This window comes from Trachemys scripta, chromosome 8, assembly GCF_013100865.1.
Source record: "Trachemys scripta elegans isolate TJP31775 chromosome 8, CAS_Tse_1.0, whole genome shotgun sequence".
In the NCBI taxonomy this organism is placed as follows: domain Eukaryota; kingdom Metazoa; phylum Chordata; order Testudines; family Emydidae; genus Trachemys; species Trachemys scripta.
Genome location: NC_048305.1, coordinates 15,782,476 through 15,799,767, shown reverse-complemented (window position 1 = coordinate 15,799,767; position 17,292 = coordinate 15,782,476). Strand labels below are relative to the sequence as shown.

The 17,292-nt window shown below is 44.2% G+C and overlaps 1 protein-coding gene across 2 annotated transcripts in view; it reads right to left on the bottom strand.

The window, feature by feature from the left end:
- The window catches only part of ARHGAP26 (Rho GTPase activating protein 26), a 304,706-nt gene extending 288,527 nt beyond the window's left edge, over window positions 1-16,179 (bottom strand). For both annotated transcript variants that reach the window (XM_034778903.1, XM_034778904.1), the window contains exon 1: window positions 16,026-16,179. In XM_034778903.1, coding sequence (XP_034634794.1) covers window positions 16,026-16,179 — 154 coding nt within the window. The remainder of the gene's footprint in view (window positions 1-16,025) is intronic.
- Between the last annotated feature and the right edge of the window lie 1,113 nt (window positions 16,180-17,292).

Genomic DNA, 17,292 nt, shown 5'->3' with positions numbered 1-17,292 from the left:
TCACAACAGAAGAAGCTGTTGAGTAATTAGTGGGTTATACAGCAAAACTGGCTCTCTGCAAATGCAGTCAAATGTAGAAGAATGTAAGTGAGAAGGGAGGGGCTTGGATAGTTTTCTCTCCATCACCACTTCCAGTTACAGGACTCTTAGGCAACACCTTCAATAGGCAGCAAACAAGTTTTACTCTGAAGTGTGATTTTAACATTGATGGTCCCCCTTCAGTGTTTGTAAATCCTTCGCTGACAGGCATGCTATTAATAATACTGTCCTGTCTCTCATAAGACCGGGATTCTCCTAGCTCTAGAGAAACAAAAAAGTGTTTCTTAGGACAAAGGGGGCTTTGCAGCTGAACAGATATTATTTTAACCCCTCCCTCTAAAGTACTTGAGATTTTCCATTAGTTTACATTTTACGCTCGGCTTCTTTCCATCTCCTGCCCTGAAATCAGGCAGGCTGTTTTGGTACCAGTGTCACTTGCTAGAGCCTGGCAGAGACATGGGTGCATGGCAGCCTGGAATATATTTCACCATTCGATTTTTACCAGAAAGCACTTGTGGTTTTAAAACTGCCATTTTTTACCTGCCCTGTTCAACTCCTTCACTACTCCCCAGAGCCCGGGTGCCTTCTCAAATTCCAGGAGGAAGGAAGGTCAGTAATTTTTCTGAGTCAGGCTCAGACTGTAAACAAACATTCAGCAGCTAGTTTCACAAAATGCTCGGTCCTTCATCAATCTGTGGCTCGCTGGTGTATTGCCCAGACACCGCTACATCTGGAGCTCTGGGGGTTTAAGAGACATTTCCACAGAATTTTCCATGCTCACCTCCACCTGCTGCAAAGGTGATGGTGAGATGCCCAGACCGAAAACCTGCTTAGTTTGGGAGGTTGGTTGCTGGTAGCAGTGTGTGGACAGTGGGCTACTCAGCACAATCAGAGATTATGTGCAACTCTATAAACTAGCCTTGAAAAGACATTCAGCAGCAAAGTCCCTTAATCAAAGACTCCTCTTGGCTGGACCTCAGTTACCTCAGATTCAGGAAGAGAACCCTGCTTCAAGCTAGGTTAATTGAAAGGGGTTTTAGATAAAAAGAATTTGTGATAGATAAGTGAGAGAAACAAGGCAGGTGAGGTAGTATCTTTTATTGGACCAACTTCTGCTGGTGAGAGAGAAGTTTTCAAGCCATACAGAGCTCTTCTTCAGGTAAGGTAAGATAAGTGTCATTCCTGGGCAAGAAAAACAACAAACAGTGTTATCATTCCCCACAGGACCCCAACAAACAGGAAGGAAAGCCTTGGTCTGCGTCAGAACACTAACTACCTGTTCTCACTTCCCTTCCTGACTTAGGGTACATCTACACTACAGGAGGGAGTCGATTTAAGATACGCAAATTCAGCTACGTGAATAGTGTAGCTGAATTCGACGTATCGCAGCCGACTTACCCCGCTGTGAGGACAGCGGCAAAATCGACTTCTGCGGCTTTCTGTCGATGGCGCTTACTCCCACCTCCGCTGGTGGAGTAAGAACGTCGATTCGGGGATCGATTGTCGCGTCCCGACAGGACGCGATAAATCAATCCCCGAGAGGTCGATTTCTACCCGCCGATTCAGGTGGGTAGTGTAGACCTAGCCTTAGGACAAGTCTACACTATAAACTTACATTGGTATAACTTCGTTGTACAGAGGTGTGAAAAATCCACCCTCCTGAGCGATGCAGTTATACCAACCTAGTCCCCAGCATAGACAGGCAAGCTTCTCCCATTGATATAGCTACTTCTTCTCGCAGAGGAGAAGCTTTTGTGTTGACCTAATAGCATCTTCAGTGAAGCACTACAAAGGTAGCGCTGCAATGTCTTAAACGTAGTCCTGCCCTTAACCAAACCACTTACAACAGAATACTTAAAAAAAGGCATAATACCATCAATTAAGGGGAAGGAAGGGAAATACTACATACAAACTCTCAAAAGAATTAATTTTGTCAGTCAAATAATCATTGCCTCTTATAGGGTGATCAGTAAGGCAACGCTATATCTGATTTCTTGGAAGCAGGAGAATACAAAAAGAAATTGGGGGGAGGTGGGAGAGAAGAAGGACAACAAAAAACAAAAAGACCATCACATTTCATTTTACACTATACTATGCTATACAGTAATAAAGAAACCATATTCCTAGAGACTTGTCCGGTTGAAAGTTATTGAGAGTACATTGAGAAATTTTCTTATTACTTGACTAATAACTGATTATTAAATCTTTAGAAAAATTACTCAACTTGAACAATGGAAAGAGACCAGCAAATCTCACTTTAATTTCTAGCCAGTTGCACTTTGATTCTCATGCACTAGCTGCGATTAATGCTGCAACCCTGCAGGTGATTTATTTTATTTTATTTTTAAAGTCATGGACATCTTTGATTGGATAAAAGCTTAGCTGTGGTGGTGGGAGAGGAGCAATTTAAAAATGAACCTCAATCTTGTGATATTTGATCTGAGGGGGGGTGGAGTGGGAGAGAAAAGAATGTAACATAATAAGTCAAGCACGCCACATTTTAGTAAGCATTAGCAAAAGATTCGCAAAACGACAGGTTTCACCTCTTCTGAGCACAGCTGTGAAAGTGGATTTGTTTCAGGTGTAGAGTCATGTCTCTGCTTGAAGCAGCAGATAAGCAGTCTTCTGTTCAGATATGCCTGCCCTCTTATCACCTTGGGAGGTCACTCAAACTAGAAGTGATCAGCTGTTATTTGGGTGGCATACAAAAACCAACTGCACTGCAACTGGAGCAGTGGGAGGGGCGGGGGGGGGGGAAAGAGAGAGAGAGAGAGAGAGAGAGAGAGAGAGAACAGCCCAAGATTAGGCAGGGGAAGAAGGCTGGTTAACTCCTGTAGCGGTACAGAACTGGTCAGGAAGTGAGGAGCAGACCAAAAATAGGGAGGCGGCAGGAGGGAGAAAATCGTAAGATGCCTGCCTAAAAGAGCATTTAAAATAGTCACTGCTCTCAAGAGCCCAATCAGCTGGTTTCTAATCACCAGGGCCAGGAACTTCAGGAGCCTAACATCCTGCATTCAGTTTACAGAAGAGACTCTGTACAGGTTTCCAGGCCCCGTTGGGGATGATGAACCCAGAGGGAGTCCTGCACAGCACATTTGAGCAGGTCAGGCTAGCTGCTCTCTTCTCTCATCTCAGTATGGCCCATTCTTGGCATAGTTTTCTTCTCTGTCGAGTGAAATATAAAAACAGACGCCCTTCATATGCACGATCACACCTCTCCTGCTACAACAGTGCCAACTCTTCAGAGCTCCTGCTGACCCAGGGCAAGGGACCACAACAATGATACGAACGGGGCAGGCAGAATGAAGATAATCCATGAACACCCAACACACCTGCTTCCTGAAAAAGAAAAAGACACATACAAGGCAAAGTAGTGGTCAAAACAGGGGTTCATTCTCCCATGAGAGAATCTCAGTCCCCACAGTTCTAGGCTGCTAGAGAGAAGTATCACACCTCATATTGGGACAGATGGGTGCAAGAACAGCTGCTGTCCTGATTTCAATTAATTGCACGTGTTTGCATGCAACAGGGTCAGGCCTACAGGCCGCCGCCGGGCAACTCCACATACCCGTGGGGATTTCAGCTAAAGAGTGTCTGTTCCATGCTAGCCCAAAGTTTACAAGCGCTCAAGCGGAGTGCCCTGCCAGAAGACTATTTAAAAGCATGCACTCTGTTTAAAGATTGGAAGGCAACTGGATTTCTTTAGACAGAAATCTAGTGAAGCCTGTTTGGAGAGTGATCAGCACTATTGCCCCAGAAGTTGCAGACAAGAGGGAGGATGAGGCATGCCAATATCACAGATCTTATTCAGAGGGTACATGCCTGCTCCCAGACCCATAACAAGAGCAAGACAAATGGAAACAAAGGACCTGTACTCCGGTTCAGCACCAGCATGGACTCAAGGTATAGTTTCCTACAAATTCCTAGTGAAGGAGAAGAAAGTATGGACAAGCCAAGCAACATTATTGTGACCTGATTTCCCAGCAAAAACAAACTTCAGCAGGACCAGCTAAATAACCATATTGGCAGCACCTTTTTATCTCTTTGGAAACCCCTTGCATTTCCCTTTGAGTGAGGGGGTAACAGCTAAGATTCAGTGTAAGGAGCAACATATCCTGTATTGGTTTCAACCCAAACAAATAGGAACTAGAAGATAACGTTTCCCTGCAGCCAGGAGCCATTAGGGCATCAAAGAGATTCAGGTGCTTGTCTTCACACAGTCCTGAGTTGAGGGCCCCGAGCCCAGCAAGGGGTGTGCTTTGGTGGCTCCCATGATGGGAGAAAGCGAAAGGACAGGACAGGTTCTGGGAGATTTCCAGCCCAACAGGACTTCCAGGGTAGGCTTGCAGTCTCTCAGGATTTGGCATGAGATTTGGACCCATGAGCTCAGAACCACTTCCTGTTTGCTAGTTTCCAGCAGTCAACCCATACCATCAGATCAGCCATGGTTGGTTGTTTTTTTCCACCTTCCTCGCAGCAAAACCTAGGGGCTGGGTTTTAGGCAACAAGAGGGCTGGAACTCTCCCCCTCCCAGAGGTCACAGTCTGCACCTAAATGAGACTGTTTAGTTGTCACAACTTTTGGCAGGTGCTCAGTGCAAGAACTTGGAGAGTTAGGCTCCAATTCCAAAAAGATAACATAGTGGGCATCCCGAGGGCATCTCCTTACGAGATGAGGAGGTGTTAGCAGGTGAATGGAGGCACCCAAAGACCCTCCTAGTGCGATGACTGGCTCCCCCTATGGTGGAAGCCCCCCAAGAATTGGCAAATGATCAATGGGTGCGAGTGACTTCACTGGGCTGTTCTCTAATGGGAACCTTGGAAGTAATTTAACTAATGCAAGTTGCAGTCTAGTTAAAATCCATACCGCACGTCCTCACCTTCTTCCATGCAGTGAGCACCTCATAGCCTGTCTGATTCTTGGAATCCATGCTTGCCAGTTACAGGAGAGAACGAGGCCTTGGCTACACTAGGAGTTTTGCCATTAAAATTCCATACTGTGCCTACTGCGACTGGGTCAGCTCCACTGGGAGAACAATACACGAGCTCTGGCATGGCCAAGGTTCCAAGCAGCACTGACATTTCAGAGTCACTCCAAGCAAGATCAGGCAACATGGGGTTAAGTTTCCAAAAGCACCTCAGTGACCTAACTTTTGAAAATGCTCCCCATGGTGCTGAAGTCTGGGATTTTCAAGGAGTGTGAGGGTTAGGTGCCCAACAGCCATTAGGTTTCAGTGGGTCTTGGCGGGGAGGGGTGTGTGTGTGCGTGGATCAGCATTCACATCACACTCCCCGTCAGTACCCAGCCCAAGCCGGAGAAGCTAATGATCCAACCAGCTGACCAAAGTTGGTGATGAATCCTGGTCACATGCCACCTGAGGCATATTGCACATATGCTGAGAAGTGGGTCTTGGGCACCTAACTCCCTTAGGCACCTTTGAAAAATCCCATCCTAAAACTCCAACAGCGACTGACTAGCTACTCTAGCACCCCACTATCCTTTCAGCAGTAGAAAATGGGAGGGGGGAATAACCCAGTTTAGATCTACTAAGAGAGGGAATGAGGATGATAAAAGTTAAAATAAAATGGGACAGCTCCCACAGTGGGCAAAACAGAGAGGTAAGTAGGGTGAAGCGATTTACTATCTTCTTTGCACTGCACTAGATTAACAAGCCTCCTGCTGTTCTAATATTGCTTTTCAGCCTCTCCTGAAGGGAAGTAGATTCGTTTTCTCTTTTCAAGCAGGGGAAACTTAAAACTCACCTTTCTTCCAGGAAGGCAGAACTCAGTTTTATTCACTAGAATTCACCCTGCAGGGCAGGAGGAGTTAAAATTCCAAGGCTAACTCTAGGCCACAGAAACAGGTTCAGAGTTGTTCCCAACTATGTAGATTTATGCTTGATGCTTTAGGGCATGGACCTCAGGGCATGTCTTCACTAGCAATGTTAAGCACTGCCGCGGCAGCACTAGCGCTGTAAAACTCCCCTCCTCCCCCGCACAAGAGGAGTAGCTATCAGCACTGGGAACACAGCTCCCAATGCCGGTGCGCTATCTGCACTGCCGCTATACAGCGCTGAAACTTGCTGGGGGGGGGGTATTTTTTCACACCCCGACTGAGAAAGTTGCAGTGCTGTAGAGTGGCAGCATAGACAAGGCCTCGGTCTCCAAAGAACTCTGTTCAAAACACTCCCACCCCCAGATGAAATGAGGCTAGGCATGGAACTCAAGCCCAATCGCAGAGGTGAAGACTAAAATTTCACAGCAGTTCACCTGCTAACAGCCTAACTGCAAATAACAATGCTGCTTGCAAAACAGCCATTGCGTCACTCACCAGTCTGTGGACACACACAGACTATATACCCTGCAGCAGTATTTACCTACTGACATTTAGTGTGCTAGTGATCAAGGAAGCAGGCTACCAGGGTGGCCTAGAGATCGCACTCAGCACTATGAAAAAGGACACCCAGACTGGGCTGTAATCTCTACCGCGGCAAGAGTAAACCCCAAACTTCTGTAGTCTACCAAATTACGCAAAAACCTGCAGGTGGACATGAAAGCATTAGACACAGCGTGCAAGTGATCAGGGAGCATCCAGTGAGCCAGAACAACACACACAGCTAAGTCAGAAAGGAGCAAAAACGGAAGTATGAGAAGAGTCTCTTGGATGCTGCCATTGCACCTAGCCCTTAGGTAAACATGCAAGAAGCCTGAGCGGTCCAAAATTTTATCCTGCTTAAAAAAGGGTAGTGGTGTGACTGGGTGCAGATCCCCAGCTAACCCAAGGGAATCTGCTGCAATTCCACTCAACTAAATAAAAATGCAGCTCTAGAGCAGATGTGTGCACACACTGAGTCATTCTTCCCCTTTTGACCTGAAATATGTGGGGTAAAGACGAGACTTCCTTATATTCTCCATGGTGCTGGGAGCCAAAAGATCAGCAGGTTCCCAGTGGCTGTTCGGTACGTCTCCATGTAACTCGATTTTTAAGACTTAACTGTTTAGAAGGACTTGAGAGAGATTCGTCTTGTCTCTTGAACATCCTGAGACCAAGATGGCTACCACTATACTTCATAGTATTTCTAATATCAGAATGAAACTACTGCATTGTTATTAGCTTCTGTTATTGACTACTGACCTCCACCTCTTGCTGTAAGAGATGTGCTTTAGCAACTTCACCCACAAGGTTTTCTGTTTTGTTTTTTGCTTGCCAGGTACTTTTTTTTCCCCCCCCCATTTTAGGTCAAGGAAGAGCATTTCCTTTATGGATTTGCTCTGCCAGGGAGTGGCTAGGCATCACCTTTCAAATACACCCAGGTATTTATATGGTACTTATATGGGCCCTCTCACTGCAGTATCCAGCACCTTTGACCAGCTGCAGAGGCTGTGCAGAACAGGTGGCAGGCCACAAGCCACATGGTTCGAAGATCAAGTACCTGTTAGGATTCTGGTTTATTACCTACTGCAGCCAACATGTGTAATACATTAAATTAAAAAGAACTGTTCTGAGTAATTCCCCAACACCCATCCAACCCCCAGCTCCTCCTGCCTCACCTTAGTTTTGCAACAGCAGGAGATATGGACTCAAACATTGTGCACTTATTTCTGTAGCACCTTCGGTCTTAAAAAGTGCTTTATAAACCTTTGTGAATCAAGCCTCAGCCCCTTTGGGTTCTAGCCCCATATTTACAGAGGAAAACCGAGGCAGACAGATATGATCTGACCTGCCCAAGGTCTCTCAAGAAGCCTCTGGCAGAGCTAGGACTAAAACCCACATCTCCTTGTTTCTAGTGTTGTGTTTCCCAGATACATCTGCTCAAAGTTTCTGCACTTTTTCTTGGAGAACTAGATCTAACCTGACAAATTCAGCAATTTCCCCTCCACCAAAATAAAAAATAAAATTAGCCACTGTCTTAGAGCCAAAAATTAGACACTTACAATCTTCCATGGGGGAGGAGGGCATAGGTACACCAACATTTAAGGGAATACCAGGCTCAAGGGAAGAGATGCTGGCCAAGACCTGAGCCTCCTAATCCAGCCACCATGTTTCAGACTCAGCCAGAGAAGGTACAAAGGCCTGGTCCACACTAATCCCCCACTTCGAACTAAGATACGCAGCTTCAGCTGAAGTCGAAGTACCTTAGTTCAAACTTACCGCGGGTCCAGATGCGGCAGGCAGGCTCCCCCGTCGACTCTGTGTACTCCTCTCACGGAGCAAGCACTTCCAGGATCGATCCAGGATTGATTTATCACGTCTAGACAAGACTCGATAAATCGAACCCATAAGATCGATTGCTTACCGCCAGACCCGGAGGCAAGTATAGACGTACCCAAAGGGGGAGAAGAAGGGGGTTGGAGATCAACTATTCCCAGTGCCTGCAACCACCACACAGCTTTGCCAGCTAACCTGCATCACCTCCACAAGAACCCCAGGTTCCACTCTTTGCAGTTCATCATTAACGTCACTTTAGATCTTAGCATTTGCAAGACTTTCTGAATAATTTATGCATTATGTCGCAGAGATGGACATATTTTGATGAAAACCAGGCCACTGAAAGTATCAGGAAGAAATAAATGGAGACAGTGGAAACAGAGAGTCATATCCTCCCTTACTTAAAAAAGGAAAGCCAAAATATAAGAAAATCCTCACTACAGAAATGGGCCCCAAGCACTGCAGGATTTTTAATGAGGTTAGTCTTCCACAAAAGCTACGTTTTTTGTTTTTAAGCCACATGCATTCAACGCTAAAATTCCTTCTGTGCTTTAAAAACAACATGGTGAAAATAGTGCAACCCCAGGAAAGCTAATCACAGAATCCGTAAGAGATATTTTTCTTTAAAAACAAACAATCTGGATTTATGCAAAAAGAACGAGGGACTAACATGGCTACCACTCTGAAATCTGGATTATGGCAAGTGAGAAAACTTAATTATACCCATGGAAATCATCTTTCCTGATTAGATAGACAGATACAGTGCTTGACACTGTTGATTTTAACCAGCTGGATGTATAATGAGACTTGCCGAGCAAACCTGGAGTAGAAAATAGTTCTTGCCAAGGGCTACCTTGTGGCCTATATACAAGTCACATAAATTTGCAAGGAACATACCACTCTGTACTTGGTGCTTAACCTTTTCAGTCATACAGGCTGATCAGTCACAATTGTTCAAGCAATGCCGGCAAAAATCTCCCACACTTCCAATCTCATTGGACTGCAGGTGAGGAGTAGTTGCCTGGAGGGTGTGGGGGGAGGGGGGAAATTAGGAGACTACAACAAAACACTGCATAGATACTCAACCCTGGTCATTTATCACCATCAAAAGAGCCAACCCTTCACACACATCCTGTGTCTAAAATGAAGTGAAGAAGATATGAAACAGCCTAAAGAAAGAATGTAAAGACTATATTGTCAAGCAGATATTTAAATAGTTTTACTACAAGACTTGCACTAAAAGCTCTTGTACTTAAACCCCACATCCACTCCTTTTACTAGTTTAGTAGATTTTTCCCAAATGGATCGGGTTGGTTGCCGTTCTCATCCAAATTTGCTTCACAGCTCACCACACACTCATTGCAGCAGCAGGTATCGAAAGGAAAAACAAAATCACCATAGAGTCAGAGAGTTTTAAGGCCAGAAGGAACCACTCAATCATCTAGTCTGACCTCCTGTATATTACTGGCCACGAACACACTGTACTAACAACCCAATAACAGAAATGAGACCCACAGGAGACTAGACTATTATGTGCTACCATGCAGGCTTGGGGAGACCTCAAGATTGATGCTATGCAGAGACGTGTCCGTAGGCCTTACAACTGAATGCTTAGCAAGCCAAAAGGAAATTTACTACCTTAAGATATAAAAAACAGCTAGGTCCTAATCATCCTCCTACTTCACTTCATTTGAAAAGAAAAGAGTGAGTTTGTTGATTATGACAGTCAGACACTAACATCAATACAGGCAATGGCAAATTCTACCCCAGGCCACCCCAATGGTTCTGCCAGACACCTAGGGTGACCAGATGTCCCAATTTTATAGGGACAGTCCCGATTTTTGGGTCTTTTTCTTATATAGGCTCCTATTACCCCCCACCCCCGTCCCGATTTTTAACATTTGCTATTTGGTCACCCTACACAGACACCTCAGGATTTAGTGAAGAGTTGTGGACAAAACAATTGAATGGTCTCAGTGGGACCAATCCTGCATGGTGCCGGGCACCAGTTCTTCCTGAAGTCATTGGGCTTTCCACATTGAAGAACAAAGATGTTCAGAGGAAGAAGTTAAAGGGCCAAATTCTGTTCTCTGTCACACCAGCGTAACTCCACTGAAGTCAATGGATTTATTCCAGATTTACACCAGTGTAACAGAGCAGGATCTAACTTACTTTGAGCGATTTTGACAGCCAATGTTTGGGACAGGCAGAGAAGAATACAAGCAAGAAAGAAAATACAAATTCTGGAGCTGCGACCCTTTAAAAAACTTTTTGTTAACGCCTGCTGCAATAGGTCTGATTAGTCTAGTCCTGCACCATGGTTGTGTGAAATGCATTTTTAATTATGACCCAATTCAGAATCATCCTGCCTCAAGAGATGAAAGGTTTAGTGCACTAATCAAGTGCACCACAGAACCCCTCATCTGTATTTGGAAGTATTCCAGGGAAAGTGTTTTACAGAAGGTGCTTTTGGGGAATTCAGACATTTCAATATTCTGTCACTAGGAGATGATATTTCCCCCAGGAACACCACCATCTTCTTCTGTTCTTGACTTTTTCCTTTTAAATAAATCCTTTTAAAGGATCCACATGCACTCTCCAACTAACAGGTCTGACTCTGTGACACTTCCTCTTGCAAGAAGTCTTAATTCTACCTTTAATGCAATTATTCGTGAGAAAGGGCCACAGAATCAGGGTCATTTTCTGAATGATATATACCTTTTAAAAGACATAAAAATACAATTTAGGGGTAAGTGCTAATACTTGAACTCTCCTAGACTATTAGGAACAGAAAGTCCTATCACGATTACTGGTTTTTCTATAGTGCCTACAAGCTCTAATCATGGACAAGGACTCCATTCTTCTAGGTTCTGTACACACAGCACAAAATTGCCTTTAAGTGCACTGCAGTCTCATTGATGCAAGCAGTAGAGTTTGACATTGTTATTAAAAAGCCAATACAAAAAGTGTTCTAAATAGAATCTCTAGGAAGTTACTTACCATTACTGGATATTAGCAATCTCCAGACCAGTAACATTGACAAACCAACATTTTTTTGCAGATTCGCTAGAAAACTGTAAATAAAACTATTGAAATTAATAAGTGCTAATAGTTGAGTTTATTTTTTATAAGTTAACAGACTACGGTGACCAGACAGCAAATGTGAAAAATCGGGACAGGGGTTGGGGGGCGTAATAGGAGCCTATATAAGAAAAAGACCCAAAAATCGGGACATCTGGTCACCCTATAACTGACCCATCCCAATGCTGGAACCTCCATTTCCTGAAAATAGAAAATTAAAATTGTCAGAGACAGATATGATGTGTGTTCACATGGGTTACATGTTTACACTGCTTTATACTCATATGTTTGTTTAAGAAAATGCAAAGTACATCTACACGGCAAAGAAAAACCCGTGGCAGAGAGTCTCAGAGCCCAGGTCACTTGACTTGGGCTCACGGGGCTCTGGCTGCGGGGCTAAAAATAGAACAGTGCAGACATTCCCAGGTTGGAGCCTGGGGTCCAAGACCCTCCTCCCTTGCCAGCTATTAGAGCCCAGATTCCAGTCCAAGCTGGAATATCTACAGTGCTATTGACCTGGGCACTCAGACTCGGTGCCGTGGGTTTTTCTTTGCACTGTAGACTTACCCACACGGAATGAGCTGCTTTTAGAAGAGGAAGACAGTATGCGTGTTAACTGGCTCTCACATCCCTTATATCCCTCTTTTCACACAAGATTATTTGTTCGGAGGAATTGAAAGTTAAGTAATTTCTTCCAAAACTTTTCACTGAATGTCCATTAAGCTATTTTAAGAACTGCACCACAACAATGTTCATACCCTCTACGTATTATGGCTGAAGAGTATGGTCCATATTGTAATTTAGATTATAAGCACCTTGGGGCAAAAAATGCATTTCTCTACTGGCCAGATTCTGATCTCACTTACTCAGGTACATACAGGAGAAGCAAATGACTTCAGATTTGCACAAGAGTAACAGAGATCAGAATGCAGATCTACCTTCCTAGAACACCAAGCACAAAGAAATAAAGAAATTCCACAGACCAGAGTACTGTAAGCACTGATTGCATCATAGCAATTAGAGACAGAAAGACACTTACTGAAGTACCCAATCTGTCCCTCTGAAAATACAGTATGTGACACCCTTTCCCCCTTCTGCCCCCCACTCCCGATAGAGTTCATTTCAGTTATTACACAGCACACTTGAGTTTACCCAGAAGGACAACACAATAGTAAAGTTTTCACTTCAGTAACAGATCAAGCTGATCATTACTCAGGCAAGTTCAGAACAGGATTGTTCAGAGAAGTCAGTTGTCTACGCTGTCAGAAAATAGCTTGTTGCAGTAACAAGCCAAGAGAAATTCAATGCAGTCCATTCTAACCCATTCGCTCTCACACAATATGCCTGCTAGTGTGATGCTGTTAACAGCCGTTAGTCATATGGGCCTGATTCAAGGCCCAGCGAAATCAATGAAAAGACTCCCCCTCGACTTTTCCACTGAAGTCACTTGGCGTTTTTGCCACCATCTTATTCAGGGCCAGGATTTCATCCAAGATGTTTATTGAAATGAAGCTAGGAGGAAAACAAAAAAACAAAAAACGTTCTTCCCATCAAAGAGACCAATTTACTTTCTTCCACCACAATTTAGATAGGAAGACTTTGCAACTTTATCACCAGGCAAAGTTGTAACTCATCCTTGTTGCTGCTGGACCAGAATCATCCTAGCTGTCTTGGACATATGGAAAGTGACACAGATTCCAAGAATTAATAGCTAAGAACATGCAAGGGAAAGGGAAGCATCTTGGGGAAACCCACATATACAGATGCCACTAAAGAAATGCAAGTCACATTAATTCAGGATAGCATAAAAATATTTGTCACAAAGCCTGATCCCAACAAGAAGAGAGAAAGTATTCCCAGATCAGTCTTTCCTTAAAAAGGAATTCATTAGAACTATACTTCGATTAATCCAGAGAAATTTCAAATATATGTTCCACTATTGTAGTGGAAAGACATATGTTGGCTTCAAGAACACAACGCTTGTAGATGGTTTATCCCCAAATAACATGCTGATATTTCAGGTCTGCATATAGGCAAATTTGTGAATGCTTATTCTTTGACAGTCAGTCACCCAAAATGTAGAGAAGTTCAAAGAGGAATCCTGAAACACAGAACCTCTGTGGTGAGACTACAAGTGTAAAGGAACTAAACACCTGTAGGCTCAGAATTTGACCCGAGGGGGAAAGAGCACAAATAAAACCCAACAGCTGCAACTCAGCATTTATGAGGAACCCTCCAATGACAAACTTGTATGCAGGAGCCCTGGATAAGAACGTCTCCTGTCCTGATTTTCAGTGTGTGACCGACCCCGTCTGTGTTTTAGAATCCCCAAATAACTCTTGGGGCATACAAAATATCATGCTGTGGTGTCAAGATGCGAGAACATGGCAACATCATGATGCTGTCACAGATTAATTTGTTCTACAGGAACCACAGCCAGGAGGGTGGATGAGAAAAGTTTAGTCTCTCACCTCCCGCCCATCCCCCTTTGTTTATAAAAAAAATCAAATTTTAAAAATAAATAAAAAATGGAGTACATTTAGGTTACAAGATACTTTGAAAATATGCTCTTAAGACAGAGCACGAGAGATATTAGCCAAAGGAAATATCCATAATTTAGGACTTCTCTACAGTGAAAAGGAGCTTGTATAGGGGAAATTACATTAAGAATATAGCACCTCCAAGACCATATTTAACATGATTTACTCCTACCTGTGTGCATAAAAATCTAACCATGTCACACCTATATTAATCCGGGCTGTAACATGATTCAATAACACAATTACACCCGTTGGGTCCCTACTACACAAGCAAATCTAAGCTTGATATATATGATATGAGCAGGGTAGAGGGCTAGGATACATAAAACATGATCCCTACCATATTTATATTGTAACTGGGACATCTTGTTTTTTCAATGCTGGAGAAAGTTAAACTGAGGATCGCATATTGATTCTGTCCACTTACAAAATAAAAAATAAATGCTGAGATAAGTTAATAGTCTTAACCTACAACCTAATTTTACAACAAATTGTATCCCTGTTAGAAAAAAAATCACCTCTTCAGTTTCCACAAACTGCTCTGGAGCAGAGGGAGGAATGGGACTCAGTGCTGGGACAGGTCAAGTTTGAGATAAATCAGTAATTGTACAAAAACATGTGTATGAACAGCTGACTGCATAATGCAAGGCAGCAGGTGTTACCAGTCTCTTTCAAGAGACGGATTTCATTACTGAATCCACACTTCACCATATAACAAGATGTATTTTTAAAAAGTAATATTCATGCAGATTTAAAATTAAAAAGCAGATGCCAACACTGTTCCTGTTGGCAGGCAACAGACTCATCACTCAGCCTTTCAAACAGGTATATTACAGGTTTCCTTGTGTGTTTGCATGCCCTATGGAACTCTGAATCCTTTGCTAAGAATGCCCGCATTCCCATTAACAAGAACTGCCCATAAATGTATTCCTCCTGAACTGATGGGAGAACAGGCCTCAGACTAAAACCAGCTTGATGCAACACCATTAGCTACTTTTTAGGAGAAAACAGGAAAAGGACACACAGTAGTGTACAGCTCTTTCATTTTAGGTCAGAAACAATGATAACCAAAAGTAACACTGATGACCAGCTTTTAGAGAAGCTCTGTATCTAGTGAACGGTCTTTTACTGCAGTCATATATGTAAGTCACACTTCAAGTACAAAAGTCATGAGGAGCAATGTTGCAGTTAAGGTACAACATCCACACTGAGATGAGTTAAACATTGCCAGTATTTAAGAACTATGACCAAGTGGCATTTAGCCTAAAGATGTAGAGTTAGGGGGATTTCGCAGCTACATTACACACACACACTTTACAGAGGAGGAGTAGACTATACAATTCCACCACCACAAGGGTTGGATTTTTCTCTCCTTGAGGGAGGGAATTTAGAACCAAAAGAAGGACATTAATCATTGTTTGTGTGTTTACTTTCCTGATTATTCAACTGTCCTCGCATCCCCTCTCCCACTCCCACTCTATTAACAAGAAATTAAGTAAAGAATTTCAAACAGAAGAGACAGCTCTACTAAGAGCTAAAGCTGTAAGGAAAGGTAGAGTGCTGCTCCCTTTTAAATAACTAGGCAAATAACCCACCTGCAAAAACCATAACCCCTCCCCTTTTTGAGAAGCTGTTTTCACAGTGGCCTTTCCCAGTAGGAATATGCTAGGGCGTTCAGAAGGAGAAGGGGAAAGTTATTAAAGACCAACCCATTCTTTATTTACATATCGAAAGGTGAAAGCCAGATCATTTGCAGCTCGCCTGCAGGACTGCATTTTAGAAGACACCCCCAAGACATTCTCATTCAGAGTTCCTTATCTTCCCCCAACACCTGTGCACCACACCCCAACCAAGACTTCCAATAGACACATTTGTTACTAATTAAGCTATAACACAACTCTTGAAAAACAATAAGGCATTAGCATGAAAGCGATCATACAGGATTAATACTTAACTCCACTCCTATTTTCCCTACAGCTTCCTGCTTCTACATCCAATACAAGAATCTGGAAAGGGTATCTGTCAGCCAGTGCCCCCCCATTATTCCATCCAGGTATCCCGGGTGGCACTGGCTCAGATACATGCGATTCGGGATTCCTTGTCAGGCTTATGCCACCATCATTCCTTCCCCTGCCCTTCAGGGTCGCCCTCACTTACTCTTGAGTGCTGCAATGAGCGACTTCCCATCTTTGATCAGTTCCTTGATGAATTTGTTGGTCTTGTCCAGCTCAGCTTCATGAGATTTCAGCCTCTCTCGGAACTGGGGGCTGTCCAAGCAGCAGTCACTAAATTCCAAAGCAGGTAGTCCCATGGTTTCCTACACACCCCTCCAACAAACCCTTTAGGGGAAAAAAACTCACCAAAGGAATTCCCACCAGTGCAACCAAATAGATTGTGTAAAAAAAAAAAAAAAAAAAAAAAAAAAAAAAAACACAGCACCATAAGTATGTGTTCTCGGTCTATTTGAAAAGAAAACGAAACTATATCCACAGGGTCGCACCCCTCTCCTCGCAATTGGTCACAGATTTCCAGGCACCTTAGAGGGAGGGAGGGGAATCAATTAATTAAAATAATAAGCGGGTCAGAGGAGTTAATGAGGCTCAGGGTTTGCACTGGGATCCGCCTCAGATGCCAGGAGGTGGGAACCGGAGCAGCAAAGAGGAGGGGGCTCGTGCTGCAGTAGCAGCAATTGCTGCTGCCTGGGGATTGCTCATGGCGAGAACTTCCACACACGCTGCAAACCCAAGGGTGCCTCCGCTGCTGTCTCCCAGCCCATTCAATGCTGCTTGCTACCTAAAGTTCCCCTAGCTGGGCGAGAAGCAAGGAGCCCGGCGGCCTCACTCGGCAGCAGCTGCTGGTCAGCCAGCTAGCCCTGATGGCATCCGGGACCAATCGGGACGTTTCCCTTCCCCGTTGGAACGTTGTGTATCATTTTTCCGAACGCGCTTCCCATTGGAACGTCCGGGTATCTTTTTTTTTTTTTTTCGAACGCGAGGCCTCCTCTTGCGCCAGCCGGAGCCAATCGGCGCAAGAGCTGCTGGGGGCAGGGAGGGGAGAGGGAGGAGGGATGCCCCTGCGATGATACAACAGGCGAGGGGGGCGTGGCCAGGCCTGTGTCAAGTCGCATGAAGGAGGAGAGGGAACCCCCACCGCCTCTTAAAGGAATACTGTAGCTATCGAGACCGCAATAGGCATGTGGGAGGTGCTGGGACAAGAACAGGGGTTACTCAAGGACATTCCTCTGAAACCTGTTGCTACAACCTCATGAGGGACCAGAGGAGACCCCACAAGAACAGTGCAGGAATGGGTGGGGGGAGCACTTCTAAACTTTCCCTGTCAGGAGAAGAGGACTTTCCTTCTCAGTACTGTACAAAAACTTTCTACACACCAACCCTGCATGGGCTTACATGGGGCACTGGAAGGC